Source organism: Falco biarmicus, chromosome 15 (assembly GCF_023638135.1).
Source record: "Falco biarmicus isolate bFalBia1 chromosome 15, bFalBia1.pri, whole genome shotgun sequence".
NCBI lineage: Eukaryota > Metazoa > Chordata > Aves > Falconiformes > Falconidae > Falco > Falco biarmicus.
In genome coordinates, this window is record NC_079302.1 from 22432705 (window position 1) to 22459928 (window position 27224).

The window sequence follows — 27224 nt, forward strand, 5'->3', positions numbered from 1 at the left end:
GCCGTGCCCCGCCAGCGCCTGCCCGGGGCTGCGCCGGCCCGCCCTGCCGCGTCGCCCCACAGCAGCGGCGGCCGCGGAAAGTACTTCCCTGGTGACGGCGGCGCCGCGACCCGGAAGCGCAGGTTGGCGCGGAGGGATCTGTGGGCCGCGCGTAGCACCGCCGTGGCCTTGCGCAGCGCGGCCGCGGGACAGCGGCGCTCGGGCCGGCCCGGCCCGGACTGAACCGGACTGGACTGGACTGCACCGGACTGCACCGCCGCGGCGCCGCCATGTTCAAGAACACCTTCCAGAGCGGGTTCCTCTCGATCCTGTACAGCATCGGCAGCAAGCCGCTCCAGATCTGGGACAAAAAGGTGAGGCGGCGCCTCCCGGGGCTGCGCGGGGCGTGAGGTGAGGTGAGGTGAGGTGAGGCGAGGTGAGGTGAGGTGAGGCCAGGCCGCGGCCGGCACCGCGGGGATGCTCTGGGCAGGTCGCCGGGGCCAGAGCTGCCCGCACCGGGTTACCGGGACCCCCCCGGATTTGTTTGGGGTTTTTTTTTGAGGAAAACATGTTATTATACAGGTGTCTTCTCCCTTGCCGAGCAGAAGAGCTCCGCCGGCGGCGCGGCCAGCCCGTTGTCAGGCGCTGCAGCGCCGCAAGAGGCTACAAAAACCGTTGGACGCTGGAAATAAGCAGCAGAAAACAACGTGACCCTTGGACGCATAAGGCAGCTCTGCCGTGGTGGCTGGGCGTAACTGAGATGGGGGTCTTTTCTCGTGTGTGACCTATTTTTTAGACAGACTAGCTAAAGGTATTTAAAGGTAGGCAGCACGGTGGCTTCTAGGGTGTCCAGGAAGTCATGAGTTTTTCATCTGTTTGTTTTTCTTCTCTGTGGTTTCTAGAGTGGTTCTGTTGAGGGTCCTCTGCCCTCCCCCAGGTACCTTGCCGCAGGGAGCCCGTATCAGGAAGTCTGGAGGCGTTGGGATCTGCTGCTTCCTCCCCTCCGCAAACCATCCGTGGTTCTGTTGCTACCTGAAGGTGTTTCTGCACAACGCTTGTTACGCTCTTGAGAGTAGGCGTTCCTCTCGGAGGTTGCAACGTGTATTCATTTGCTTGTGCTTGAAGCTAACCTGAATTTCTTGTGGTTTCAGCAGGAATGAAAGCCTTTGAGGCAGCTCAGCGGGCAGCAGTAGTGTTTGACCACAGTGGGTTTGCGTGAGCATTTGTGACAGGCAACACAGAACTGTCCTGTTTCCCATCAGTGGGGGGCCCATGCAACTCTGCAAGAAGTGGGTTGCCTTGAATAGCCTGGCCATGTGCGTGTGCCTACTTTCGGGCTTTTGCACAAGTATTCATGACTTTAGAAAAGGATTGGCAGCTTATTTGGATGGTGTGAGGATGGGATACGTTAAAGACCCTTAGACAAAGGGATGCAGCATGCCTCCAGACTGGATAAAGCCATGAGTAATGTGGGCTGACCCTGCTTAGAGGTGGAGGTTGGACTGGAGACTTCCCAGTGTGAATCGTCCTGGCAGGGTGATACTGCTGCAATCATGCTGCATGTGGGGTAGCCAGCAGGAGCTCTGCTTGCGTGGTGGACATAAGCAGTGGTCCATTTGGGTGCAGTTGTTGCCGGATTGGCCCGAAAAGACTGACAAAAAATTGCCACTGCTGTTGCCAAGATCAGGAGCTGGGTGTGCAGGCTGTTTCCATCGCTTGCTGCAGGACTTGCGTGTGGCTGAGCTCCTCTGGCAGCAGCAGCAGCCCTGTGTGTGGGTGCTCTTCCTTGCTTAGAGGTCTGTCCTGAGGAAGCGTGGCCAGCTTGGGCGAGCCTGTTGCAAGGATTGCCCTGCTCACAAAGGTGTGCAACCAGAGTGGGGTTTCTGACTTCTTTGCCTGTGGATATCAGCATGGCTCGCTCTTTCACCTGGCTTTTCCGTTTAAAAGGAGTTGGGGCAGTGGGTTCGTAATAGCTTTGGCATTTCTGATCTGACGCCCTTGGTGTGTTCGCAGCACTGGAAGGTGAAGGGCGGCATCTTGCTGTCTTGGAGCTGAGGAGTCCCTTGGGTCTTTACTCCACCACGCATGGGTGTCATCTCACTTGCTCAGCACCTTCAGAAAATCCTGCTGATGCTGCTGACTCGCGCGTTGGGCAGTGTGAAGACTGAGTGAACTTAGTGTGGGGAAGTGCCACTGATGGTCTGGGTGCTGATGGCCTGCTGCAAGTCGGGAGCTGGCTGCTAAGTTGCTAACAAAGCCTCTCTGACTTGGTGCAAGAACCTGCCAGGCCAGCTGCAGAGAGCCAGGCTGGCAGCTGGCTTGGGCAGCACCTTCATGGTATGAGTCAAAGTCCAGAAACGGTAAGGGGTTTTCCCCCTGGGTTTATTTCTTGGAAAATACTGATCTGTCCAAATGCAGACATCCCAGGAATGGTCCAGCTCTGGCATCACTAGAGGAGAGGGTTATGGTTGGGGTTTCTGGAAGTTGGGAAAGCAACCAGAACTTTGCAGTAAGTGATTGCTGCCCTCTTCAGGGCTGCATGAAACGCACCTGTTGTTTTGGTCCGAACTGGAAACAAGGGATCTGATGTTCTCCCGCGTCCTAGGTGAACGCCCTGGCTACTGGATTCACAGCTGTCCTAACATAGACTCTTATCTTTGCAAAAAGTACCAGCAGACAGTGATTTATTTGTTTTCAGCTCCTGGGGAAACTCAAGCTTTTCTGACATGGGGAAAACCGTATTTTGTTCAGCCCTAGTAGGATGTGTACTGCTTGTGCTGATGGAGACAGTGTGACATAGAGGCTTCTTCATTTGAAAAAGGTGTCGATAGAAATGGGCTGCTGGAAGCCTTTCCTTGTTGTGAGCATTTGTAAACCTCCCTCTGAGCGGTAGGATACAGTCATTCCCTTCTCTGCCTTCTCCCTCAGGGGCTGTGGGTAGGCTCTGGGTAGGCCTTGGCAGCAAACCCAGCCAAGCCCAATCTGTCCTGGCCACCAGCATCCTGTTCCAGAGGACTCTGGCAGGACTGAAGTGTCCGGGCCTTGGGAAGAGGACGGTGACTGTCCCACCGTACCTGCAGGCAGAGGTTCCTCCTTCACTCTCATCTGCCTAGAGCCGGTAACTGCTGGGCTGTGCTGTCTTCTGCCTTCCAGCACTGCGTGTCTGGTTTGGAGACGTGTTTGCCTTCCAGCGCTTTGTTGGTCAGAGTCATCTGTTTATTTCTGCAGCATCCTGCCACTACGGTCCCCCCAGCGATGCATGGGGACATACTGACCAGTCTTCAGGTCCTCTCTTGCAGCCCTTCTGACTTGTTAGTTCTGTCGCACAGCATCCTTGTCTGTGGTGCCCAAATCTCCGCATCTCCAATACAGGCAGGCCATGCTGCTCACTCCTCCAATCTGTGTGTACCGAGTGCTACAGCAGAGCCAGGTAGCTCCTGCTTTTGCCTCTTGTTTTGCCCCTCCTCTCCCTTCTTGGAGGAGGGAGGTGGCAAAAAGGCCTCGTGCCTGTTCCGGATCCACCGCTGGCTGTGAGACTTGCTGGCCTGTGCTGAGGAGAAAGTGCACCCATGCCTCCAGTAGTCTGGGTGATGGCCAGTTTGCTGTTGCTGGCACAAGCCCATCGCCTAGACTGGTGGCTGGCAACGATGCGGGAGCGAGCCTCCAGAGGTCGGCCTCGGACCGTGGTGTCCCATCTGCCGGTGGGTGGGCGGGTGCCTGCGCCTGGGGGGGATTGCTTCTGGCTGCTGCTTTTCCTCTGGTCTTTGTTGCATTTGACTAGTGTTGCTAGCAGCAATGGCAGCCTGCAGAAACGCCTATGTTCGGACACAACTGTCTGTGTAGCCGCGATTCCCTCCAAACCCTGAGGGATTTAAGGTTTGCATCTGCAAAAGCTTTTCTATTGTCTTTAGACAGCAAGTAACTTCACAGTTATCCTGATTCAGAGACTATTAGGCTTTTGAAGAACTTTTATTTTCTTAAGAGGGCTGTTACCCTTTTTTGCTAGCTTCAAAAATCCACCTTCTTAGCCTTAAGATAGCCAGAAAATATTGGCCAAGTAGAAATGTGGAGTGTTTTGTTCAGATTCCTAAAATTTTCTGAAATCTTATCCTTCTGAGCTTCCATGAGGTAAGGCAAAGCCCCTGAAGACCGAGCTCTTGCTGAGCAGCCACTGTGAGCACAGCAGGACCATCCCTCCCACCCTGTGCCGCACAGAGCTGGCAGCTGTGCCTGGTAGAGCTGGAGGTCACCTCTTGGTCTGTGCGAGCTCCTTGCGAAGGGGCCCTCGGAGGTGGCGGGGGAAGAAATGTGCTCCTCTGGCTGTGACCCAAACATGTCCTCTGTCAGGGGGGTGGTCCCCAAGGCAGGCAGGAGGGGAGCTCAGCCTCTGACACGGAGCCGGGCTCTGCAGCAAGCCGAGGGGCCAAGCTGGGGCTTTGGCACCACAGAGTCCTGGAGGGCAGCGCTTTGAGCCCCCACTGGCAGCGAGTGCTTCTGGTGCCGTTCAGCCTTCTCTTACAAAATGGTGAGGCTGCTTGGCCGCCTGATCCAGCCGACACTGGATGGTGTCTGTGTGTCTGCTCTGCCCGCGCTGGCTGCAGGCACGTGCAGGCAGGCTGGCTTTTGTGCAGAAGGGCGCCTGCGTGACCTGGCCACCGTCTCCCTGCAGCCGGGCGGTAGTGCAGCTTGTGAAAACTTACACTGAGCTACGTAGGCCTGGGAGGAAGGGTTCTGCTGCAGTCTGGCCCTGGAATGAGCTTTGAACGTTAGTTGCTAAACCTGTAAATCATTTTGTAGCTCATGACCGGAACCGTCCCATTAGAAGCTTAATGTATCCTATACGTTAGCAGTGGTGATAGGTGCCAAAGAAGTTAATTTGTGGAGCTGGAAGGAGCGTTGCAATCTGCTGATCTAGCATTGGGGAAGAGCAGAGGGGTTAATTAGCAAAAGTGTCTTAAATGGAGATAAATTTGTTGGGAAGTGAGCTGCTTCCTTTAAAAAAAAAAAAATCCTCAGACCCTGGGATTCAGCCATATTGCTTCTAGAGAAAAATGAATGGTGTTGGCTTCTGGTTCTGGCCCTGAGCTCCATGGGGAGCTGGCTGCATCTGAGTAGCCAAATCCCTGTGACCCTCAGCAGAGGAGATGCTGGCTCTGTGCTTGCATGTGGTGTAATTATGAAGAATTTTAACCAAGCTGTCATCCGGTCCTGCTCTTCCACAGAGGCAGTCAGGCATATCCGGCAGTAGAGACTAAGACCCCTTGGTGACCAGTGGCTGGCTGGTGGCATCTTTTGCTTGGCCCTGTATAGCTCATACTTGTTTCTGCCCCTTATCCCACGCTAGGCTGGTCTTGCTCTGACACTTGTATGGTTGTTTGGACCTCTAACATGAGGCTCGAGTGATTGTGTTTGCTGTAGTGTGTTTTGATAGGTCAAAGTCTTGCACTCGGTTTCCATGCAGCATGCTGGGTCACGAACTCTTGTTTTGGAGTCCTGGCACGCTGGGGCAGTGATCAAAGCCTTGGGAACAGCAATGTCCAGGACGATGGGAGCCAAGTGAACGTAGATGTGCCCTCCTGGGATCTTCCCCTGCCTGCCCCCTCAGTAGAGCTGTGGGTGCCTCTACAAGTAACATCTGTCCTGTGTGCCCCACTTTTCTTCCAGGTGCGCAATGGCCATATCAAGCGAATCACTGACAATGACATTCAGTCGCTGGTGCTGGAGATCGAAGGAACTAATGTCAGGTAGGAGAAGGCATGTTCTTCTGCCCTAGTGCGCTCTGGGGGCTTGGCCCTGGAGCAGCGTGAAAGGTGTTGGTGCCCAGCAGATGTCTCCTCTAGACTCTACTACAATCTCTTTGTCAGTAAATTGAAGAACGTGATCTGGGGTCAGATCACTGATACCCCTCTCTGGCACTGTACTGTGCCTTTCCCTGGAAGTGCTTGTAGGGCGCTCTGTAATCCTTGCTGAGGCTAAAGTATAAAAATTAAGTCCCTTTATTTTTCCATCATGTGGGCAAAGAAAGCTGTATTTGATACCTGGTCCCTAGTCAGTGCCGCTGACTACTAAGAAAGCAGCACTGCCTCCTGCACCTTGTATTGTCTTAGGCCTGGCCTGCTCTGCTGTTCTCCCAACAGCAGGAAGATCAAAGGGAGATTTATGAGGGGAGTTGCTTAAGGTGCTTCACTTGGCAACCTTGTCTCCATTGCCCAGGAAGAGAGATGCCAGCTCCATGAGTGGGTTCCCAGTCTCCAGGGCTTCTCCAGGGGTGTTTCAGAGCAGGGAGCTCCTTGTAAGGGCCGCAGAGACTCCTCTCCTGCAGGCAGGCTGAGCCAAGGCTTTGCTTCCTCCCAACATGTGTTGATACAGAACTTGCCAGGCGTGACGTGTGCTTTTAGGGTTCGTGACCTCTGCTGTGCTCTGGAGGGCCCTACCTGTTCAGTCAAGGGTAGGAGGAGGTTGTCTTAAGAAACAGTGCTGACATGACCTTGAAATGGGGGAGGTGAAGCTGTCCAGGAAGGTGTTTCACGCCCTGTGTGAGAACAGTGACATTTGGAATGCATTCTGTGGCCCTTTTGTCTTGTTCCCCCTGCAGCTACCTCTGAAACTGTCCCTCCTATTACAGGAGGCCCTGGTTGTTGCTAGGATCTTGCAGTCACAGCTGTCTTTTTCTGCCTGTCCTGCAAGACTGCATTAGGTCAAGGGAGAGACTTGGGACTCAGGCTGTGCACTTTGTGCTATGTGAGACGCTAATGTGTTTTTTGTCCCGCTCAGTACCACATACATCACGTGCCCTGCTGACCCCAAGAAGACCCTGGGCATCAAACTACATTTCCTAGTGATGATCGTCAAGAACCTGAAGAAATACTTCACTTTTGAAGTGCAGGTGAGGAGCACTTATGCAGCGAAGGAGGCCCGCCAGGGCCAGTGAGGAGAAGGAGCCAGGGAGCCTGCAGTCTTAGGCTGGGGCTTTCCCCAAAACAGTTTTGCTTTCTTGGCCGTGTGATGTGTCAGCTCTTCTGCTATGGGGGCATCGGTCAGGTCACAAGCACATTGTTGCTATTCCTGAAAATGGGTCTGTTTCCTGTGTTAAAGATACTTCTGCTGTGAAATGGAGGGATGGGACTAGGAGAGCCCTCTCTCAGAGTTGGGTAGAACCCGAGTCTACAGCAGCTGCTGTCCTGGGGAGCTGGGGCCCCCTAATGCCTGGGGTCAGCACCCTGCCTTCCTTGCCCCAGGTGCTGGATGATAAGAACATACGCCGGCGTTTCCGGGCAAGTAACTACCAGAGCACAACTCGGGTGAAGCCCTTCATCTGTACCATGCCCATGCGGCTGGATGATGGCTGGAACCAAATCCAGTTCAACCTGTCGGACTTCACACGCCGAGCTTACGGGACAAATTACATCGAGACCCTGAGAGTTCAGGTGAGAGGGAGGCATGTCCTGCCCACAGAAACCGATGGTTGGTAGCCTTCCTGCTGGCTGGGACAGCCTTGCTGTAGATTGGGAATCTGGATTTAGCCCGGGCTGGTTCCTCTGCCAGTCCTGCTCTTTGCAGAGCACTGCGGGAGGGGAGCAAAGGCCTGACTGAGGCAGTCTTGGTGTCCTTCACTTCACTGGACTGGACTGGGACGAAGGAGCCCATTTCCATCTTGTTTCTCTTGCTGGCTGTCAGTTAGGGTAAGAGTTGCTGTCCACCTGACGTTCCCTGTGGCATGCCGTGCATCCTGCTGGGTGGAGGGCTGCTGGGAATTAGCTGTGTGCTGCCTTGCTGTTCAGGCATGCCAGACAGCAGCTGGCCAGGTAGGAGCCTTGCTGGTAAGGACCCAGGGTGTTAGGGTCCCTATCTCCCATCAGGCTTGTTTCCTAGTGCGGGTGGAGTGACCCTGCCTTCACTGAGTGCCTTGGGCCAGAGCTCACGCGGCGTTTGTTTCTGCTGAAGTTGTGAAACTTGTTCCACGTGCTAGGGATTCGTGTTCACTGTGCCCAGCATTATTTTGAGGAATGCCTGTGTGCGGAGCATGCCTTCGTATGGTGGGGCTGCTGCAGCTCCTAGTGGGGTTGCCCTGAGAGATACAGACAGTCAACTGGGAAATGTCTGCCTTCTCACATAGCCGTGAGGGGGACTGGGGCGACTTCTTTGCTGCCAGCTGATAGTGGAGGCAGCTCAGACCAGACAGTCTCATTCCTGACCTCAGGGAGGCCCCTCAGAGGGAGTGTTGAAAATGCGGCAAGCTGAGGCTGAGTGTGGTGGCAGTTGCTGATACCAGTGGAGAAGCAGAGGTGGGTTCACAGCAAGGAACCCTCTAAGCTAAGGCAGATGCCAGTTTGCAGAGATGCCAGAGCTTGGCCAAATCTCTTGAGCCAGGTTGCATCACTGGAGAGAGCATCTAATGGAAGCAGAGGGGACAGGCCACTTTCTTCTCATGCCCTGCCAGATTCAGAGAGAAGCAGTGAGGTCTTTTCTCCAGCTGCTAAGCCAAGGAATCCATGCTGCTGCACGACAGCAAAGCTGGATGTGGAAAGAGCATAGGGAAGGTGAACTGACTCTTTGTTTTGACTCTCAGATCCATGCCAACTGTCGCATCCGACGGGTGTACTTCTCTGACCGGCTCTACTCTGAGGATGAGCTCCCAGCTGAGTTCAAACTCTACCTGCCTGTCCAGAACAAGGCCAAGGTGAGCTAGCTGTGGGCGAGGAGGGTGGGAGCAGCCGCTGGGTCAGGCCAGCCATCCTCTTCCTCCTCCTGCTGCCTTCACAATGCAGAGTGTCTTCTAGCAGCAGAGCTCTGGCCAGCTTTGGCTGTCAGCCAGGGAGCACCTCAGTGTTGTCAGGGTGAGCAGTCTGGTAGGGGTGCCTTGCTGGGTGGCTTTCCTGCTACAACATGTGGAAGTTGTCATTCCCATCTAGGAGCAGGGTGAGCTGTGCACCTGCTCCCCACGTCCTCCCTGTTGGTGTTGAAGGACTCTGGACAGGGTGGCAGGCTCCCAGCATCTCTCTGGAGCTTTCACCCATGACTCAGCACAGCGCCCTTGCTCTTCAGAGCTAGTGGCAGCTCCACGCTTGTCTTGCAGGAGAGATGCTGTTTGTATCCCTCTAGCCCAATGTACTGCCCTCTGATCTCTTCCCTGCCCAGTGCAGGTGGTGGTGCTGTGCGGTGGGAAGGGCACAAGCGAGGTTGTGGCTGCCCAGCTGGAGGATGTGCCAAGGTCTGCTCTTAATGGTGATGGGAGAGGAGTCCCTGGCATATTGGCAGCAGTCTGGAGGCTTGCAAGGAGGCACTTTCTTTGCCAGGGCCAGCCTGGCCCAGTGCGGATGCTGCTCTTAAGCAGAGAAGATTCCTGGGCAAGATTTCAAGGAGCTGAGGGAGGGTGTTGGGTGCTGATCCTAGTGGGAGGTGGAAGGCAGTGTTGACAGTAGGCAATACCTCTGGGGAGCCTGTCGCTGCCTTCTGGGCTGTAGCAGCCTCCCGGGGGTGTCTGGGGAACGCTTGGAGCCCTGCCGGTACAGTTGTCTTGGTGCTGCCGAGTCTAATAAGTGTGTCCTTTCTTCTCCCTGCTCTGTCCAGCAATAACTCCGCATTGGGAAGAGATGCAAGAAATGTTTGGGGTCGGGTGGAAGAGAAGGCCCTGCTGAGACCAAGTTTTAGATCAGCTCACCTTGCCTAGGGTAACTTTGATTCATCTGGGATCCTTTTTCTGGACGGGACACAATGAACCGTGTAACAGGTCTGGGACTACGTTGTTGGTGTGTGAGTTGCACAGAATCAGAGTTTTCCTAGCTGTTCGTAAAGTGTTGAGCCTGAACACTGCAAGTGGCCTGGTACCCAGTCTTGTGTTGCACAGAGAGGTTTTCTTTTTTGTTTCCTTATTTTCCATCTTTTATTTTATATATACTCTAAATATGGATGTAATACTCACTCTTGGAAAGTTATTAAACGTTTGACTAAGTCTGCTTCTAGCTTCTTCCTCTTTTGATGGATCCTTTAACTTGCACGTGTTAGTGCTTTGGAAAGTGCCAAAGAATTTCTTTAGGAACCCAGATGGTAGAATTTGCCTCTGCATTTGGCTTTGTTTGGAGTCTCACTTTTTTTTTTAAGGGATAGCACAGATGTGAACAGCAGCAGTCTGGAGAGAGGAAAAATAGTAAGGTTTCCCTCCATGGACAGGATCTGCCTGCAGTCCATGGGGTCTGTGGCTCTACCTATGACAAAAACTCGTGCTGTTCACTTTTAGTACGTGGAAATGGGTTTTTCTTTCTCTTCTTACTTGAAGGCATTTTTCCAGCAGCGACAAATTGGTCTTAACCTGTCTGTCTTGGCACAGCTTTGTTCGCCGTGTAGTTAAACAACTGGCTTTAGCTCTCAACCAAGCCTGTAGCAGCTACTTATAGCCAGAGGCACACAATAGTCTTCCAGCTGCCAAATTGTCCCTTTCCCCAGGGATCCGAGGGGAGGTTTAGCAAAGCAGCATAACAGGAGCGGAAGTCTTTTCCTGTGCTGAAGCTGCCCTTCCCTGCCTTAAACCAGCCTGCCTTTGTTGAGGGGAGGCTGCAGCCCTCGCCAGTAACAGAGAGCGTCTGGGAGCAGCTGATGCCTTTCCTCCCCAGGGCCAAGCCCCCCACCCCCCCACCGGCTACTCTGGTGGGTGGGTGCCTGAGGCGGGTACTGATCCTTCCCTAGTGTTGGCCTGTGCAGTGAATAGGGAAGGCTTCGCTTTCATTATTGTCCCAGAAAACAAAGCTGGTCTCACCCAGGAGGAGAAGAGCTTGTTGGGGGACATCTGCCCCAGATTGCGGGTTTAATCCTGACTGCTGGCTCCACCTGGCTGAAAGGTTTGGCATGTCTGTGCGCCCTGACAGGCAGCCCCTCCTCTGTGCAGAGCCCACTTTACCTCTGTGAAGGCTCCTGGGACACCTGTAGTGCAGCTGCCTTATTTGCACCTTGAAAGCTACTGGGCTTTGAACGGGAGGTGCTGACCCCATGCTGCCGTGTGGTGCTGAGCTGCGCTTGCAGAAGGCTTTCTGGAGAGGATCTTTCCAATTTTTGTAGCAGTGGGATAGCTTGGTAGTTCTAAGGAGTCAGGCCAAGTAAGCCCACGTGGAAAGGCCCCATCTCTCGTGCTTTGACGTTGTTGAAGCTTGGCCGGACTTGAGATTTGTTAAGTGGAATCACGCTGTATCGTGTGCCAAGGATTAGCCTTAATGAAGTCCATGGCAAGGCTTTCCTGCCATGTTTGCAAGGCTTGCCGGGGCTGGGGGGAAGCTGCTGAGGGAATCCGTCAGACCCCGGCAGGCTAGAGCATGCATCCTTTCCCACAAGGCCTGGCTCATGAGCATGTGTTTCTGGCAGTCGTTGGTGGCTGAGCACCCACCAGGAGCTGTCGCTGCCTTTCCCTGCCCCACTGGGGCCCGTGTTGGAGTCACCCCTTGTCCTCAAGGAGCTGGGCTTGCTCTGAGTGACCTTAATGCGTTAAGAGGGGCTGGGCTTCCCGGGGCCTGAGCTGGCTGCCTCTGCAGAGAGATTAGATGCGCCCTGCTGCCAATTCCTGCCTGACCTGTAGGAGCTGTGCCAGCAGATTTGCTGGAATAAACTCCCAGCTGTAAACCCTTACCTCCATTTGGACCCTCTTGTGTATTTTTTAATATGAAACAAAATACTGAATCTTCCTGTTTACTTGCTGTACAGTGTGGAGCACCATCAGATACTGGCCCTTTCCTTTAGGCCAGACAGTGGTGGATTTACACGGTGTTCTTCAAAAATCTTCCTCTTCTAATCCCCCTCTCACATCAAAACTTCAACCATCTGGCTGAAGATGACTGGAGTTTGGATGCTCTCCCTGCGGGATGGGAGGATGCTGCTGGTGGAATGGTCCAAGTGTCACGGGCATCCCGTCAGCGGTCGTTTCCTAGAGTAAGTGTACGTATGCAGAACTGTGATGGAGCACCCAGCTTCTTGCTGCTTTGGTTCTGGCTCTTGACCTGGCTGGGACACAGCGTTCTCCTATGTGGAGAGCATGGAGGAAGGCAGGAAGGACGAGGGTGCAGAGATGGGAGTCTGCCCAGAGGATGGCTGCTGTTGGTATGAGGGGTGAATGGAGTGGCAGTCCTGGTTCAGTGCAGGCAGCCTGTGGAGAAAAGGTCTTAAGTATCTCCTTGTTCACGTTTCTGTGGGTGGCCTTCTCCGTCCTTCCTGCTTAAGTCCTTCCTGCAGTTCATGTCTAGTGGGAGAGAACGGCATCTTTCTTTGCAGGGAGCCCTGTACTCAACCCAGGGCAGAGCGGGGCCTGCCCAAAGGTGAATTTTCCTTGCCTCTGCTGGCTTTTCACCTTCTTCTTAAGACGCAGTGCTGGGAGCCTGCTTTCTGCGTCAAAGGTAAAGCTTCCCTTTGGAATCTCGACCACTGAAGGACAGCGAGTGCGTGGGCTGCAGCACCTGGAAGCAAGGGGTGGGAGGGTGACCCTCCCCGGCTTGGACCAGGGAGCACGTGTGCTCAGACCGAGCTGGAGCAGCTGGCACTCACCATGTGGTGCAAGCCAGGGCTGGGACATCCCTCCGCTCCGGGGGCTGGGACATCCTCAGCTCCGGTAGCTCTGCCTGGGCAGGTGGCAGCAGCTGGCAGGGGAAGCAGGCGACACAGACAGCAGGGGTTTCCTGGAAAGCTTGCTGTCTTGTTTGCTCTGCTGCTGGGGCAGAATCGGCCTGGGTGAGAGTCCAGCCCAGAGGAGTGGCGGGACACTGGTACGGGCTTCTGTCCCTGCCTGTGACTGTCCCCTTGCGCTTTGTCTCCTTCCTCTCAAGCGGATCCTGACATAAAGCACAGATCTCTGATCACAGAGGTGATACGCAGGAATCAAAAAACATCTGGGCCAAACTCTCTGCTCCTTGACCTGTGTCTCCCATTCTGCATCTTCCCGGATGTCCTGGGCCAAATGTTGTCATCTTTGTAGAGGGATTATACCTCCAGTGCTGTGCTAGTCCGGCGTGGGGCAGGCAGTGCTGGAGGGCAGGGAAATACTTGTTTTGAGTTTTGCCGTTGGTGACCGCTCCGGAAAGATGGGTGACCGTGCTGGGGACTTCGGGTACTTCTGCACGCAGGGAGAACCGATCTTCCTGCCCCGCCGGCACCTGCAGGGGGACCTACCCGGCAGCTTCCCCTGGTAGTAAGCTGCAAAATGGGACCACCCAAGCAAGATTTTATTTGGATCAGGGAGGAGCTGTGTGCCCCGAGAGCTACCCTGGGATATGAGGAGGAAAGCCTCGGAGCTGCTAGAAGTGAGATTATGGATGCTACGTTGTGCTGAAGCAGACCTGCCTCTGCTGCGCCGTCACCTCACATGTCGCCCCTGCGGCCCCAGAAACAGTTTTCCTCCCTGTGAGATGAAGGGTCTGGCACCGTGGGGAGCAGGTTGGTGACTGCGCAGTGGGTGTGATGGGAGATGACAGGCATGAGCAGCGCAGATGGGTGCTGAGCTCAGTGTGGCTGGCCGGGGTGTCCCCAGCAGGGCTGTGCTGGCGCTAACCCCTGCCCAGGCAGCACCCAGAGCCTCAGTCCTGCCTGCAGCGCACACCGGCAGCGGTTTCAGCCCCTCTGAGTGCCCCACGGCAGTTCTCTCTGTCCTCAAGTGTAGTTTCCTCTGGCCTTGAGGCTGCCTGGTCACTAATTAACATATCCCAGCCCCCGTTCGCCTGAGCGGGGCCGAAGGCCGGAAGGACCCTCTCAAAATTGATGCCAAGAGAAGACTCTGCGTAAACTCCACCCAGGCCCCACCTAGACTCTGCCCATCATTAATATGTAATGAGACTTTGCATTTACGTGAATAATGTATGAGAAAATGTCACAATCATGTATGTCAAATGTATAAATTAGCCTGTTTCACACCTCTGCTTTGGAACAAGTTTCTGTGGTGCAAACCACCTCCTCTCCTGCGCAGAAAATCAATACCTTGCTGCTAAAAGTACAAAAAATCTCTTAGCAGTTTTCTTCATTCCAAGTTTTTTCAGCATTAGAGCCAGACCTGGAGCGGTCATTTGCATAGACACTGGCTCACAGGTCTCCTCATCAATTCAGCCAGATCAGTTACTCTCCACTCACTGGTATAGCCAAACTTATTTTATAACTGAAGACATTCTAACCATCTGAACAACAAAAGTGCTTTTTATTATTTATGCCATTTGCCTTCTTAGCTCATCCAGTGTAAGTCCATTTCCATTACATATCCTTTCTATGAACAAGTAGCAACCTGTAAGAAGTATTCAGTCATTTTATGGTATTCCTCCTGGAATGCGCCGAAGTGCTTCATGGTGCCTTTGCAAACTTGTTCTAGGATTTGAGAAAAATACAGTAAATAAAGCATGACTCAACAGTTGGTCTTTCAAGGATCAGAGCTCAATCTATTTTATTTTTATTAATTTATATTAAATAATTTATATATTTATATAAATACATAAATTATATATAAAATAGAAAAATATATACAATACAAAATTATATATAATTTTTATTAAAATCAGAGATCATAATTATTATTAAAATTATGTCTTAATTTATATGGTTACACAAGAGCAAAAGAGAAAAATCACTTGAGGGGAAAAAAGAAAAGTTAGAGCCTAAGAATGAGAATAAGAGGCCAGCAAGCAGGGGATTCCTGGACTTGTACAAAACCTAATATACTTAAATCTTCCAATCTGATTTTGGATCCCTTTATTGATGTTGACAAGGAGACCGAATACAAATTCCATACGCCTAGTTACACTATACATGCATGGAAACTGATGTGGGATATAGTTTTCAAACACACTCAGGTCAAAACCCTGGCAGCTAGTTCCTCAGATCAGTATCCACAATACACGTACAAATTTCTGTTTGAGCGTGCACACGCAGCTCTGCAGTCTCAGTAGGAAGCGCACAAAAGCCCTCTGAGAGGGCTGGAAATTAAGATGAAAGCAATGCCAGGCTCCTGTTCCTTGAGTGAAGTACTCTTCTGGGTCAGTATACATATCGAGCATAAGGATATTCCAAAAAGCGTGCATTAACAGAAGTGAAAACTCACAGAAACGTACTTTTGGCAGCTTCCAAGTCCCAAACTCGAATGGACCCTGACTGGGACCCTGCGACAATGAGCTTCTCATTCATATTGATCTGTAGGCTCTCAATGGGTGTTGTATGGCCTGTCAAGCTCTGCAAAGGATGTTTTGGGTTTTGCAGATTATCTTATGATTTTACGGAATCTTTCTATATTTTGTGTTTATGTAACAGTTAGTTATAAGAGCATTTTGATTTTAAGGCGTTAACCTCCGTGTTAGGATTTTGTTAGCACTTATTGACCAGTGAGGTGTGATCGCTGTGCTGCCTGTTATCCCAGACGGTTACTGGGAGTCCCCGTGCTATAGACCACAGTACCCTTAGTCCTTACCCTGCAGGCCACAACCAGAGCGCCCAGGTTCTAGTGTGTGTAGGATGAGTTACTGGACAGCTTGGCAAGGCCGATATCCAGCCGCCCAACCTGGCAACAAAACGTACTTTTAAGGCATCCTGAAGGGAACTCCCTTCATTATAACACTAAAAATCACGCCCACAGGTCAAGAAGACCCTTGCCCAGGCAAAGACCCTTCCCCTGAGCAAGCCTAGCAACAGGAAAGGGTGACACAGCAAATATTACAGTTATATGCAAATTACTAACCCGTCGTTGCAACTGGGAGTGTACGGCCTTGTAATTTTGTGTCTAAATGTAACGGTGACATTAGACAGGTGTGCTTGATGTGCGGAGACGCCCCCGAGCGCCCAGCGCTGCAATAAGGGAGCGCCTGCTTCTTAATGCTGCGCTGGTGTGACCGGGTTTGGTTCCTGGTTTCGGTGACAGAATCGGAGCGCCCCCAGCCCCAGCGCGGGCCGTGCCCGCAGCGGCGGCCGCGGAAAGTACTTCCCTGGTGACGGCGGCGCCGCGACCCGGAAGCGCAGGTTGGCGCGGAGGGATCTGTGTGCCGCGCGTAGCACCGCCGTGGCCTTGCGCAGCGCGGCCGCGGGACACCGGCGCTCGGCCCGGCCCGGCCCGGCCCGCCTCGGCGCCGCAATGTTCAAGAACACCTTCCAGAGCGGGTTCCTCTCGATCCTGTACAGCATCGGCAGCCACCCGCTCCGGATCTGGGACCAAAAGGTGAGGCGGCGGGACCGGCGAGTGGCGCGGCTGCTCCCCTCAGCCTCCCGGGGCTGCGCGGGGCGTGAGGTGACGTGAGGCCAGGCCGGCACCGCGGGGATGCTCTGGGCAGGCCGCCGGGGCCTGAGCCGCCCGCACCGGGTTACCGCCCCCCCCCCGCCCCGCATTATTTTTTGGTTTTTGAGGAAAACATGTTATTATACAGGTGTCTTCTCCCTTGCCGAGCAGAAGAGCTCCGCCGGCGGCGCGGCCAGCCCGTTGTCAGGCGCTGCAGCGCCGCAAGAGGCTACAAAAACCGTTGGACGCTGGAAATAAGCAGCAGAAAACAACGTGACCCTTCGACGCATAAGGCAGCTCTGCCGTGGTGGCTGGGCGTAACTGAGATGGGGGTCTTTTCTCGTGTGTGACCTATTTTTTAGACAGACTAGCTAAAGGTATTTAAAGGTAGGCAGCACGGTGGCTTCTAGGGTGTCCAGGAAGTCATGAGTTTTTCATCTGTTTGTTTTTCTTCTCTGTGGTTTCTAGAGTGGTTCTGTTGAGGGTCCTCTGCCCTCCCCCAGGTACCTTGCCGCAGGGAGCCCGTATCAGGAAGTCTGGAGGCGTTGGGATCTGCTGCTTCCTCCCCTCCGCAAACCATCCGTGGTTCTGTTGCTACCTGAAGGTGTTTCTGCACAACGCTTGTTACGCTCTTGAGAGTAGGCGTTCCTCTCGGAGGTTGCAACGTGTATTCATTTGCTTGTGCTTGAAGCTAACCTGAATTTCTTGTGGTTTCAGCAGGAATGAAAGCCTTTGAGGCAGCTCAGCGGGCAGCAGTAGTGTTTGACCACAGTGGGTTTGCGTGAGCATTTGTGACAGGCAACACAGAACTGTCCTGTTTCCCATCAGTGGGGGGCCCATGCAACTCTGCAAGAAGTGGGTTGCCTTGAATAGCCTGGCCGTGTGCGTGTGCCTACTTTCGGGCTTTTGCACAAGTATTCATGACTTTAGAAAAGGATCGGCAGCTTATTTGGATGGTGTGAGGATGGGATACGTTAAAGACCCTTAGACAAAGGGATGCAGCATGCCTCCAGACTGGATAAAGCCATGAGTAATGTGGGCTGACCCTGCTTAGAGGTGGAGGTTGGACTGGAGACTTCCCAGTGTGAATCGTCCTGGCAGGGTGATACTGCTGCAATCATGCTGCATGTGGGGTAGCCAGCAGGAGCTCTGCTTGCGTGGTGGACATAAGCAGTGGTCCATTTGGGTGCAGTTGTTGCCGGATTGGCCCGAAAAGACTGACAAAAAATTGCCACTGCTGTTGCCAAGATCAGGAGCTGGGTGTGCAGGCTGTTTCCATCGCTTGCTGCAGGACTTGCGTGTGGCTGAGCTCCTCTGGCAGCAGCAGCAGCCCTGTGCGTGGGTGCTCTTCCTTGCTTAGAGGTCTGTCCTGAGGAAGCGTGGCCAGCTTGGGCGAGCCTGTTGCAAGGATTGCCCTGCTCACAAAGGTGTGCAACCAGAGTGGGGTTTCTGACTTCTTTGCCTGTGGATATCAGCATGGCTCGCTCTTTCACCTGGCTTTTCCGTTTAAAAGGAGTTGGGGCAGTGGGTTCGTAATAGCTTTGGCATTTCTGATCTGACGCCCTTGGTGTGTTCGCAGCACTGGAAGGTGAAGGGCGGCATCTTGCTGTCTTGGAGCTGAGGAGTCCCTTGGGTCTTTACTCCACCACGCATGGGTGTCATCTCACTTGCTCAGCACCTTCAGAAAATCCTGCTGATGCTGCTGACTCGCGCGTTGGGCAGTGTGAAGACTGAGTGAACTTAGTGTGGGGAAGTGCCACTGATGGTCTGGGTGCTGATGGCCTGCTGCAAGTCGGGAGCTGGCTGCTAAGTTGCTAACAAAGCCTCTCTGACTTGGTGCAAGAACCTGCCAGGCCAGCTGCAGAGAGCCAGGCTGGCAGCTGGCTTGGGCAGCACCTTCATGGTATGAGTCAAAGTCCAGAAACGGTAAGGGGTTTTCCCCCTGGGTTTATTTCTTGGAAAATACTGATCTGTCCAAATGCAGACATCCCAGGAATGGTCCAGCTCTGGCATCACTAGAGGAGAGGGTTATGGTTGGGGTTTCTGGAAGTTGGGAAAGCAACCAGAACTTTGCAGTAAGTGATTGCTGCCCTCTTCAGGGCTGCATGAAACGCACCTGTTGTTTTGGTCCGAACTGGAAACAAGGGATCTGATGTTCTCCCGCGTCCTAGGTGAATGCCCTGGCTACTGGATTCACAGCTGTCCTAACATAGACTCTTATCTTTGCAAAAAGTACCAGCAGACAGTGATTTATTTGTTTTCAGCTCCTGGGGAAACTCAAGCTTTTCTGACATGGGGAAAACCGTATTTTGTTCAGCCCTAGTAGGATGTGTACTGCTTGTGCTGATGGAGACAGTGTGACATAGAGGCTTCTTCATTTGAAAAAGGTGTCGATAGAAATGGGCTGCTGGAAGCCTTTCCTTGTTGTGAGCATTTGTAAACCTCCCTCTGAGCGGTAGGATACAGTCGTTCCCTTCTCTGCCTTCTCCCTCAGGGGCTGTGGGTAGGCTCTGGGTAGGCCTTGGCAGCAAACCCAGCCAAGCCCAATCTGTCCTGGCCACCAGCATCCTGTTCCAGAGGACTCTGGCAGGACTGAAGTGTCCGGGCCTTGGGAAGAGGACGGTGACTGTCCCACCGTACCTGCAGGCAGAGGTTCCTCCTTCACTCTCATCTGCCTAGAGCCGGTAACTGCTGGGCTGTGCTGTCTTCTGCCTTCCAGCACTGCGTGTCTGGTTTGGAGACGTGTTTGCCTTCCAGCGCTTTGTTGGTCAGAGTCATCTGTTTATTTCTGCAGCATCCTGCCACTACGGTCCCCCCAGCGATGCATGGGGACATACTGACCAGTCTTCAGGTCCTCTCTTGCAGCCCTTCTGACTTGTTAGTTCTGTCGCACAGCATCCTTGTCTGTGGTGCCCCAAATCTCCGCATCTCCAATACAGGCAGGCCATGCTGCTCACTCCTCCAATCTGTGTGTACCGAGTGCTACAGCAGAGCCAGGTAGCTCCTGCTTTTGCCTCTTGTTTTGCCCCTCCTCTCCCTTCTTGGAGGAGGGAGGTGGCAAAAAGGCCTCGTGCCTGTTCCGGATCCACCGCTGGCTGTGAGACTTGCTGGCCTGTGCTGAGGAGAAAGTGCACCCATGCCTCCAGTAGTCTGGGTGATGGCCAGTTTGCTGTTGCTGGCACAAGCCCGTCGCCTAACGACTGGTGGCTGGCAACGATGCGGGAGCGAGCCTCCAGAGGTCGGCCTCGGACCGTGGTGTCCCATCTGCCGGTGGGTGGGCGGGTGCCTGCGCCTGGGGGGTATTGCTTCTGGCTGCTGCTTTTCCTCTGGTCTTTGTTGCATTTGACTAGTGTTGCTAGCAGCAATGGCAGCCTGCAGAAACGCCTATGTTCGGACACAACTGTCTGTGTAGCCACGATTCCCTCCAAACCCTGAGGGATTTAAGGTTTGCATCTGCAAAAGCTTTTCTATTGTCTTTAGACAGCAAGTAACTTCACAGTTATCCTGATTCAGAGACTATTAGGCTTTTGAAGAACTTTTATTTTCTTAAGAGGGCTGTTACCCTTTTTTGCTAGCTTCAAAAATCCACCTTCTTAGCCTTAAGATAGCCAGAAAATATTGGCCAAGTAGAAATGTGGAGTGTTTTGTTCAGATTCCTAAAATTTTCTGAAATCTTATCCTTCTGAGCTTCCATGAGGTAAGGCAAAGCCCCTGAAGACCGAGCTCTTGCTGAGCAGCCACTGTGAGCACAGCAGGACCATCCCTCCCACCCTGTGCCGCACAGAGCTGGCAGCTGTGCCTGGTAGAGCTGGAGGTCACCTCTTGGTCTGTGCGAGCTCCTTGCGAAGGGGCCCTCGGAGGTGGCGGGGGAAGAAATGTGCTCCTCTGGCTGTGACCCAAACATGTCCTCTGTCAGGGGGGTGGTCCCCAAGGCAGGCAGGAGGGGAGCTCAGCCTCTGACACGGAGCCGGGCTCTGCAGCAAGCCGAGGGGCCAAGCTGGGGCTTTGGCACCACAGAGTCCTGGAGGGCAGCGCTTTGAGCCCCCCCTGGCAGCGAGTGCTTCTGGTGCCGTTCAGCCTTCTCTTACAAAATGGTGAGGCTGCTTGGCCGCCTGATCCAGCCGACACTGGATGGTGTCTGTGTGTCTGCTCTGCCCGCGCTGGCTGCAGGCACGTGCAGGCAGGCTGGCTTTTGTGCAGAAGGGCGCCTGCGTGACCTGGCCACCATCTCCCTGCAGCCGGGCGGTAGTGCAGCTTGTGAAAACTTACACTGAGCTACGTAGGCCTGGGAGGAAGGGTTCTGCTGCAGTCTGGCCCTGGAATGAGCTTTGAATGTTAGTTGCTAAACCTGTAAATCATTTTGTAGCTCATGACCGGAACCGTCCCATTAGAAGCTTAATGTATCCTATACGTTAGCAGTGGTGATAGGTGCCAAAGAAGTTAATTTGTGGAGCTGGAAGGAGCATTGCAATCTGCTGATCTAGCATTGGGGAAGAGCAGAGGGGTTAATTAGCAAAAGTGTCTTAAATGGAGATAAATTTGTTGGGAAGTGAGCTGCTTCCTTTAAAAAAAAAAAATCCTCAGACCCTGGGATTCAGCCATATTGCTTCTAGAGAAAAATGAATGGTGTTGGCTTCTGGTTCTGGCCCTGAGCTCCGTGGGGAGCTGGCTGCATCTGAGTAGCCAAATCCCTGTGACCCTCGGCAGAGGAGATGCTGGCTCTGTGCTTGCATGTGGTGTAATTATGAAGAATTTTAACCAAGCTGTCATCCGGTCCTGCTCTTCCACAGAGGCAGTCAGGCATATCCAGCAGTAGAGACTAAGACCCCTTGGTGACCAGTGGCTGGCTGGTGGCATCTTTTGCTTGGCCCTGTATAGCTCATACTTGTTTCTGCCCCTTATCCCACGCTAGGCTGGTCTTGCTCTGACACTTGTATGGTTGTTTGGACCTCTAACATGAGGCTCGAGTGATTGTGTTTGCTGTAGTGTGTTTTGATAGGTCAAAGTCTTGCACTCGGTTTCCATGCAGCATGCTGGGTCACGAACTCTTGTTTTGGAGTCCTGGCACGCTGGGGCAGTGATCAAAGCCTTGGGAACAGCAATGTCCAGGACGATGGGAGCCAAGTGAACGTAGATGTGCCCTCCTGGGATCTTCCCCCGCCTGCCCCCTCAGTAGAGCTGTGGGTGCCTCTCAAGTAACGTCTGTGCTGTCTGCCCCACTTTTTGTCCAGGTGCGCAATGGCCATATCAAGCGAATCACTGACAATGACATTCAGTCGCTGGTGCTGGAGATCAAAGGAGATAATGTCAGGTAGGAGAAGGCATGTTCTTCTGCCCTAGTGCGCTCTGGGGGCTTGGCCCTGGAGCAGCGTGAAAGGTGTTGGTGCCCAGCAGATGTCTCCTCTAGACTCTACTACAATCTCTTTGTCAGTAAATTGAAGAACGTGATCTGGGGTCAGATCACTGATACCCCTCTCTGGCACTGTACTGTGCCTTTCCCTGGAAGTGCTTGTAGGGCGCTCTGTAATCCTTGCTGGGCTAAAGTATAAAAATTAAGTCCCTTTATTTTTCCATCATGTGGGCAAAGAAAGCTGTATTTGATACCTGGTCCCTAGTCAGTGCCGCTGACTACTAAGAAAGCAGCACTGCCTCCTGCACCTTGTATTGTCTTAGGCCTGGCCTGCTCTGCTGTTCTCCCAACAGCAGGAAGATCAAAGGGAGATTTATGAGGGGAGTTGCTTAAGGTGCTTCACTTGGCAACCTTGTCTCCATCGCCCAGGAAGAGAGATGCCAGCTCCATGAGTGGGTTCCCAGTCTCCAGGGCTTCTCCAGGGGTGTTTCAGAGCAGTGAGCTCCTTGTAAGGGCTGCAGAGACTCCTCTCCTGCAGGCAGGCTGAGCCAAGGCTTTGCTTCCTCCCAACATGTGTTGATACAGAACTTGCCAGGCGTGACGTGTGCTTTTAGGGTTCGTGACCTCTGCTGTGCTCTGGAGGGCCCTACCTGTTCAGTCAAGGGTAGGAGGAGGTTGTCTTAAGAAACAGTGCTGACATGACCTTGAAATGGGGGAGGTGAAGCTGTCCAGGAAGGTGTTTCACGCCCTGTGTGAGAACAGTGACATTTGGAATGCATTCTGTGGCCCTTTTATCTTGTTCCCCCTGCAGCTACCTCTGAAACTGTCCCTCCTGTTACAGGAGGCCCTGGTTGTTGCTAGGATCTTGCAGTCACAGCTGTCTTTTTCTGCCTGTCCTGCAAGACTGCATTAGGTCAAGGGAGAGACTTGGGACTCAGGCTGTGCACTTTGTGCTATGTGAGATGCTAATGTGTTTTTTTGTCCTGCTCAGTACCACATACATCACGTGCCCTGCTGACCCAAATGAGACCCTGGGCATCGCACTACCTTTCCTAGTGATGATCGTCAAGAACCTGAAGAAATACTTCACTTTTGAAGTGCAGGTGAGGAGCACTTATGCAGCGAAGGAGGCCCGCCAGGGCCAGTGAGGAGAAGGAGCCAGGGAGCCTGCAGTCTTAGGCTGGGGCTTTCCCCAAAACAGTTTTGCTTTCTTGGCCGTGTGATGTGTCAGCTCTTCTGCTATGGGGGCATCGGTCAGGTCACAAGCACATTGTTGCTATTCCTGAAAATGGGTCTGTTTCCTGTGTTAAAGATACTTCTGCTGTGAAATGGAGGGATGGGACTAGGAGAGCCCTCTCTCAGAGATGGGTAGAACCCGAGTCTAGAGCAGCTGCTGTCCTGGGGAGCTGGGGCCCCCTAATGCCTGGGGTCAGCACCCTGCCTTCCTTGCCCCAGGTGCTGGATGATAAGAACATGCGCCGGCGTTTCCGGGCGAGTACCTACCATAGGACAACTCGGGTGAAGCCCTTCATCTGTACCATGCCCATGCGGCTGGATGATGGCTGGAACCAAATCCAGCTCAACCTGTCGGACTTCACACGCCGAGCTTACGGGACAAATTACATCGAGACCCTGAGAGTTCAGGTGAGAGGGAGGCATGTCCTGCCCACAGAAACCGATGGTTGGTAGCCTTCCTGCTGGCTGGGACAGCCTTGCTGTAGATTGGGAATCTGGATTTAGCCCGGGCTGGTTCCTCTGCCAGTCCTGCTCTTTGCAGAGCACTGCGGGAGGGGAGCAAAGGCCTGACTGAGGCAGTCTTGGTGTCCTTCACTTCACTGGACTGGACTGGGACGAAGGAGCCCGTTTCCATCTTGTTTCTCTTGCTGGCTGTCAGTTAGGGTAAGAGTTGCTGTCCACCTGACGTTCCCTGTGGCATGCCGTGCATCCTGCTGGGTGGAGGGCTGCTGGGAATTAGCTGTGTGCTGCCTTGCTGTTCAGGCATGCCAGACAGCAGCTGGCCAGGTAGGAGCCTTGCTGGTAAGGACCCAGGGTGTTAGGGTCCCTATCTCCCATCAGGCTTGTTTCCTAGTGCGGGTGGAGTGACCCTGCCTTCACTGAGTGCCTTGGGCCAGAGCTCACGCGGCGTTTGTTTCTGCTGAAGTTGTGAAACTTGTTCCACGTGCTAGGGATTCGTGTTCACTGTGCCCAGCATTATTTTGAGGAATGCCTGTGTGCGGAGCATGCCTTCGTATGGTGGGGCTGCTGCAGCTCCTAGTGGGGTTGCCCCGAGAGGTACAGACAGTCAACTGGGAAATGTCTGCCTTCTCACATAGCCGTGAGGGGGACTGGGGCGACTTCTTTGCTGCCAGCTGATAGTGGAGGCAGCTCAGACCAGACAGTCTCATTCCTGACCTCAGGGAGGCCCCTCAGAGGGAGTGTTGAAAATGCGGCAAGCTGAGGCTGAGTGTGGTGGCAGTTGCTGATACCAGTGGAGAAGCAGAGGTGGGTTCACAGCAAGGAACCCTCTAAGCAAAGGCAGATGCCAGTTTGCAGAGATGCCAGAGCTTGGCCAAATCTCTTGAGCCAGGTTGCATCACTGGAGAGAGCATCTAATGGAAGCAGAGGGGACAGGCCACTTTCTTCTCATGCCCTGCCAGATTCAGAGAGAAGCAGTGAGGTCTTTTCTCCAGCTGCTAAGCCAAGGAATCCATGCTGCTGCACGACAGCAAAGCTGGATGTGGAAAGAGCATAGGGAAGGTGAACTGACTCTTTGTTTTGACTCTCAGATCCATGCCAACTGTCGCATCCGACGGGTGTACTTCTCTGACCGGCTCTACTCTGAGGATGAGCTCCCAGCTGAGTTCAAACTCTACCTGCCTGTCCAGAACAAGGCCAAGGTGAGCTAGCTGTGGGCGAGGAGGGTGGGAGCAGCCGCTGGGTCAGGCCAGCCATCCTCTTCCTCCTCCTGCTGCCTTCACAATGCAGAGTGTCTTCTAGCAGCAGAGCTCTGGCCAGCTTTGGCTGTCAGCCAGGGAGCACCTCAGTGTTGTCAGGGTGAGCAGTCTGGTAGGGGTGCCTTGCTGGGTGGCTTTCCTGCTACAACATGTGGAAGTTGTCATTCCCATCTAGGAGCAGGGTGAGCTGTGCACCTGCTCCCCACGTCCTCCCTGTTGGTGTTGAAGGACTCTGGACAGGGTGGCAGGCTCCCAGCATCTCTCTGGAGCTTTCACCCATGACTCAGCACAGCGCCCTTGCTCTTCAGAGCTAGTGGCAGCTCCACGCTTGTCTTGCAGGAGAGATGCTGTTTGTATCCCTCTAGCCCAATGTACTGCCCTCTGATCTCTTCCCTGCCCAGTGCAGGTGGTGGTGCTGTGCGGTGGGAAGGGCACAAGCGAGGTTGTGGCTGCCCAGCTGGAGGATGTGCCAAGGTCTGCTCTTAATGGTGATGGGAGAGGAGTCCCTGGCATATTGGCAGCAGTCTGGAGGCTTGCAAGGAGGCACTTTCTTTGCCAGGGCCAGCCTGGCCCAGTGCGGATGCTGCTCTTAAGCAGAGAAGATTCCTGGGCAAGATTTCAAGGAGCTGAGGGAGGGTGTTGGGTGCTGATCCTAGTGGGAGGTGGAAGGCAGTGTTGACAGTAGGCAATACCTCTGGGGAGCCTGTCGCTGCCTTCTGGGCTGTAGCAGCCTCCCGGGGGTGTCTGGGGAACGCTTGGAGCCCTGCCGGTACAGTTGTCTTGGTGCTGCCGAGTCTAATAAGTGTGTCCTTTCTTCTCCCTGCTCTGTCCAGCAATAACTCCGCGTTGGGAAGAGATGCAAGAAATGTTTGGGGTCGGGTGGAAGAGAAGGCCCTGCTGAGACCAAGTTTTAGATCAGCTCACCTTGCCTAGGGTAACTTTGATTCATCTGGGATCCTTTTTCTGGACGGGACACAATGAACCGTGTAACAGGTCTGGGACTACGTTGTTGGTGTGTGAGTTGCACAGAATCAGAGTTTTCCTAGCTGTTCGTAAAGTGTTGAGCCTGAACACTGCAAGTGGCCTGGTACCCAGTCTTGTGTTGCACAGAGAGGTTTTCTTTTTTGTTTCCTTATTTTCCATCTTTTATTTTATATATACTCTAAATATGGATGTAATACTCACTCTTGGAAAGTTATTAAACGTTTGACTAAGTCTGCTTCTAGCTTCTTCCTCTTTTGATGGATCCTTTAACTTGCACGTGTTAGTGCTTTGGAAAGTGCCAAAGAATTTCTTTAGGAACCCAGATGGTAGAATTTGCCTCTGCATTTGGCTTTGTTTGGAGTCTCACTTTTTTTTTTAAGGGATAGCACAGATGTGAACAGCAGCAGTCTGGAGAGAGGAAAAATAGTAAGGTTTCCCTCCATGGACAGGATCTGCCTGCAGTCCATGGGGTCTGTGGCTCTACCTATGACAAAAACTCGTGCTGTTCACTTTTAGTACGTGGAAATGGGTTTTTCTTTCTCTTCTTACTTGAAGGCATTTTTCCAGCAGCGACAAATTGGTCTTAACCTGTCTGTCTTGGCACAGCTTTGTTCGCTGTGTAGTTAAACAACTGGCTTTAGCTCTCAACCAAGCCTGTAGCAGCTACTTATAGCCAGAGGCACACAATAGTCTTCCAGCTGCCAAATTGTCCCTTTCCCCAGGGATCCGAGGGGAGGTTTAGCAAAGCAGCATAACAGGAGCGGAAGTCTTTTCCTGTGCTGAAGCTGCCCTTCCCTGCCTTAAACCAGCCTGCCTTTGTTGAGGGGAGGCTGCAGCCCTCGCCAGTAACAGAGAGCGTCTGGGAGCAGCTGATGCCTTTCCTCCCCAGGGCCAAGCCCCCCACCCCCCCACCAGCTACTCTGGTGGGTGGGTGCCTGAGGCGGGTACTGATCCTTCCCTAGTGTTGGCCTGTGCAGTGAATAGGGAAGGCTTCGCTTTCATTATTGTCCCAGAAAACAAAGCTGGTCTCACCCAGGAGGAGGAGAGCTTGTTGGGGGACATCTGCCCCAGATTGCGGGTTTAATCCTGACTGCTGGCTCCACCTGGCTGAAAGGTTTGGCATGTCTGTGCGCCCTGACAGGCAGCCCCTCCTCTGTGCAGAGCCCACTTTACCTCTGTGAAGGCTCCTGGGACACCTGTAGTGCAGCTGCCTTATTTGCACCTTGAAAGCTACTGGGCTTTGAACGGGAGGTGCTGACCCCATGCTGCCGTGTGGTGCTGAGCTGCGCTTGCAGAAGGCTTTCTGGAGAGGATCTTTCCAATTTTTGTAGCAGTGGGATAGCTTGGTAGTTCTAAGGAGTCAGGCCAAGTAAGCCCACGTGGAAAGGCCCCATCTCTCGTGCTTTGACGTTGTTGAAGCTTGGCCGGACTTGAGATTTGTTAAGTGGAATCACGCTGTATCGTGTGCCAAGGATTAGCCTTAATGAAGTCCATGGCAAGGCTTTCCTGCCATGTTTGCAAGGCTTGCCGGGGCTGGGGGGAAGCTGCTGAGGGAATCCGTCAGACCCCGGCAGGCTAGAGCGTGCATCCTTTCCCACAAGGCCTGGCTCATGAGCATGTGTTTCTGGCAGTCGTTGGTGGCTGAGCACCCACCAGGAGCTGTCGCTGCCTTTCCCTGCCCCACTGGGGCCCGTGTGGGAGTCACCCCTTGTCCTCAAGGAGCTGGGCTTGCTCTGAGTGACCT

The 27224-nt window shown here is 53.5% G+C and overlaps 2 protein-coding genes across 4 annotated transcripts; both read left to right on the forward strand.

The window, feature by feature from the left end:
* Positions 1-16224, forward strand: LOC130159104 (cilia- and flagella-associated protein 20). Of its 2 annotated transcripts, none has more exons than XM_056360354.1 (6): positions 1-353; positions 5644-5723; positions 6754-6865; positions 7218-7406; positions 8549-8700; positions 16215-16224. In XM_056360354.1, the coding sequence occupies exons 1-5, from the start codon at positions 270-272 to the stop codon at positions 8666-8668; spliced, it is 585 nt and encodes a 194-aa protein (XP_056216329.1). In that variant the 5' UTR covers positions 1-269; the 3' UTR covers positions 8669-8700; positions 16215-16224. The 2 variants fall into 2 exon arrangements, with proteins under 2 accessions (XP_056216329.1, XP_056216330.1); XM_056360355.1 differs by lacking the exon at positions 16215-16224 and adding an exon at positions 9550-9931 and having other exon boundaries at positions 52-353; positions 8549-8659.
* On the forward strand, positions 15967-25711 carry LOC130159105 (cilia- and flagella-associated protein 20-like). 2 transcript variants are annotated; one of them, XM_056360357.1, is made up of 6 exons: positions 15978-16135; positions 21424-21503; positions 22534-22645; positions 22998-23186; positions 24329-24439; positions 25330-25711. In XM_056360357.1, the coding sequence occupies exons 1-6, from the start codon at positions 16052-16054 to the stop codon at positions 25333-25335; spliced, it is 582 nt and encodes a 193-aa protein (XP_056216332.1). In that variant the 5' UTR covers positions 15978-16051; the 3' UTR covers positions 25336-25711. The 2 variants fall into 2 exon arrangements, with proteins under 2 accessions (XP_056216331.1, XP_056216332.1); XM_056360356.1 differs by lacking the exon at positions 25330-25711 and having other exon boundaries at positions 15967-16135; positions 24329-24448.
* The last annotated feature ends 1513 nt before the right edge of the window (positions 25712-27224 follow it).

Excerpts from the sequence above, each read along its gene's own strand:
- LOC130159104 (XM_056360354.1), top strand. The coding sequence starts at position 270 with ATGTTCAAGAACACCTTCCAGAGCGGGTTCCTCTCGATCCTGTACAGC. Across the intron at positions 354-5,643 it reads TCCAGATCTGGGACAAAAAG|GTGCGCAATGGCCATATCAA; the intron begins GTGAGGCGGCGC and ends CTTTTCTTCCAG. Across the intron at positions 6,866-7,217 it reads ACTTCACTTTTGAAGTGCAG|GTGCTGGATGATAAGAACAT; the intron begins GTGAGGAGCACT and ends TCCTTGCCCCAG.
- LOC130159105 (XM_056360356.1), top strand. The coding sequence starts at position 16,052 with ATGTTCAAGAACACCTTCCAGAGCGGGTTCCTCTCGATCCTGTACAGC. Across the intron at positions 16,136-21,423 it reads TCCGGATCTGGGACCAAAAG|GTGCGCAATGGCCATATCAA; the intron begins GTGAGGCGGCGG and ends CTTTTTGTCCAG. Across the intron at positions 23,187-24,328 it reads TCGAGACCCTGAGAGTTCAG|ATCCATGCCAACTGTCGCAT; the intron begins GTGAGAGGGAGG and ends TTTGACTCTCAG.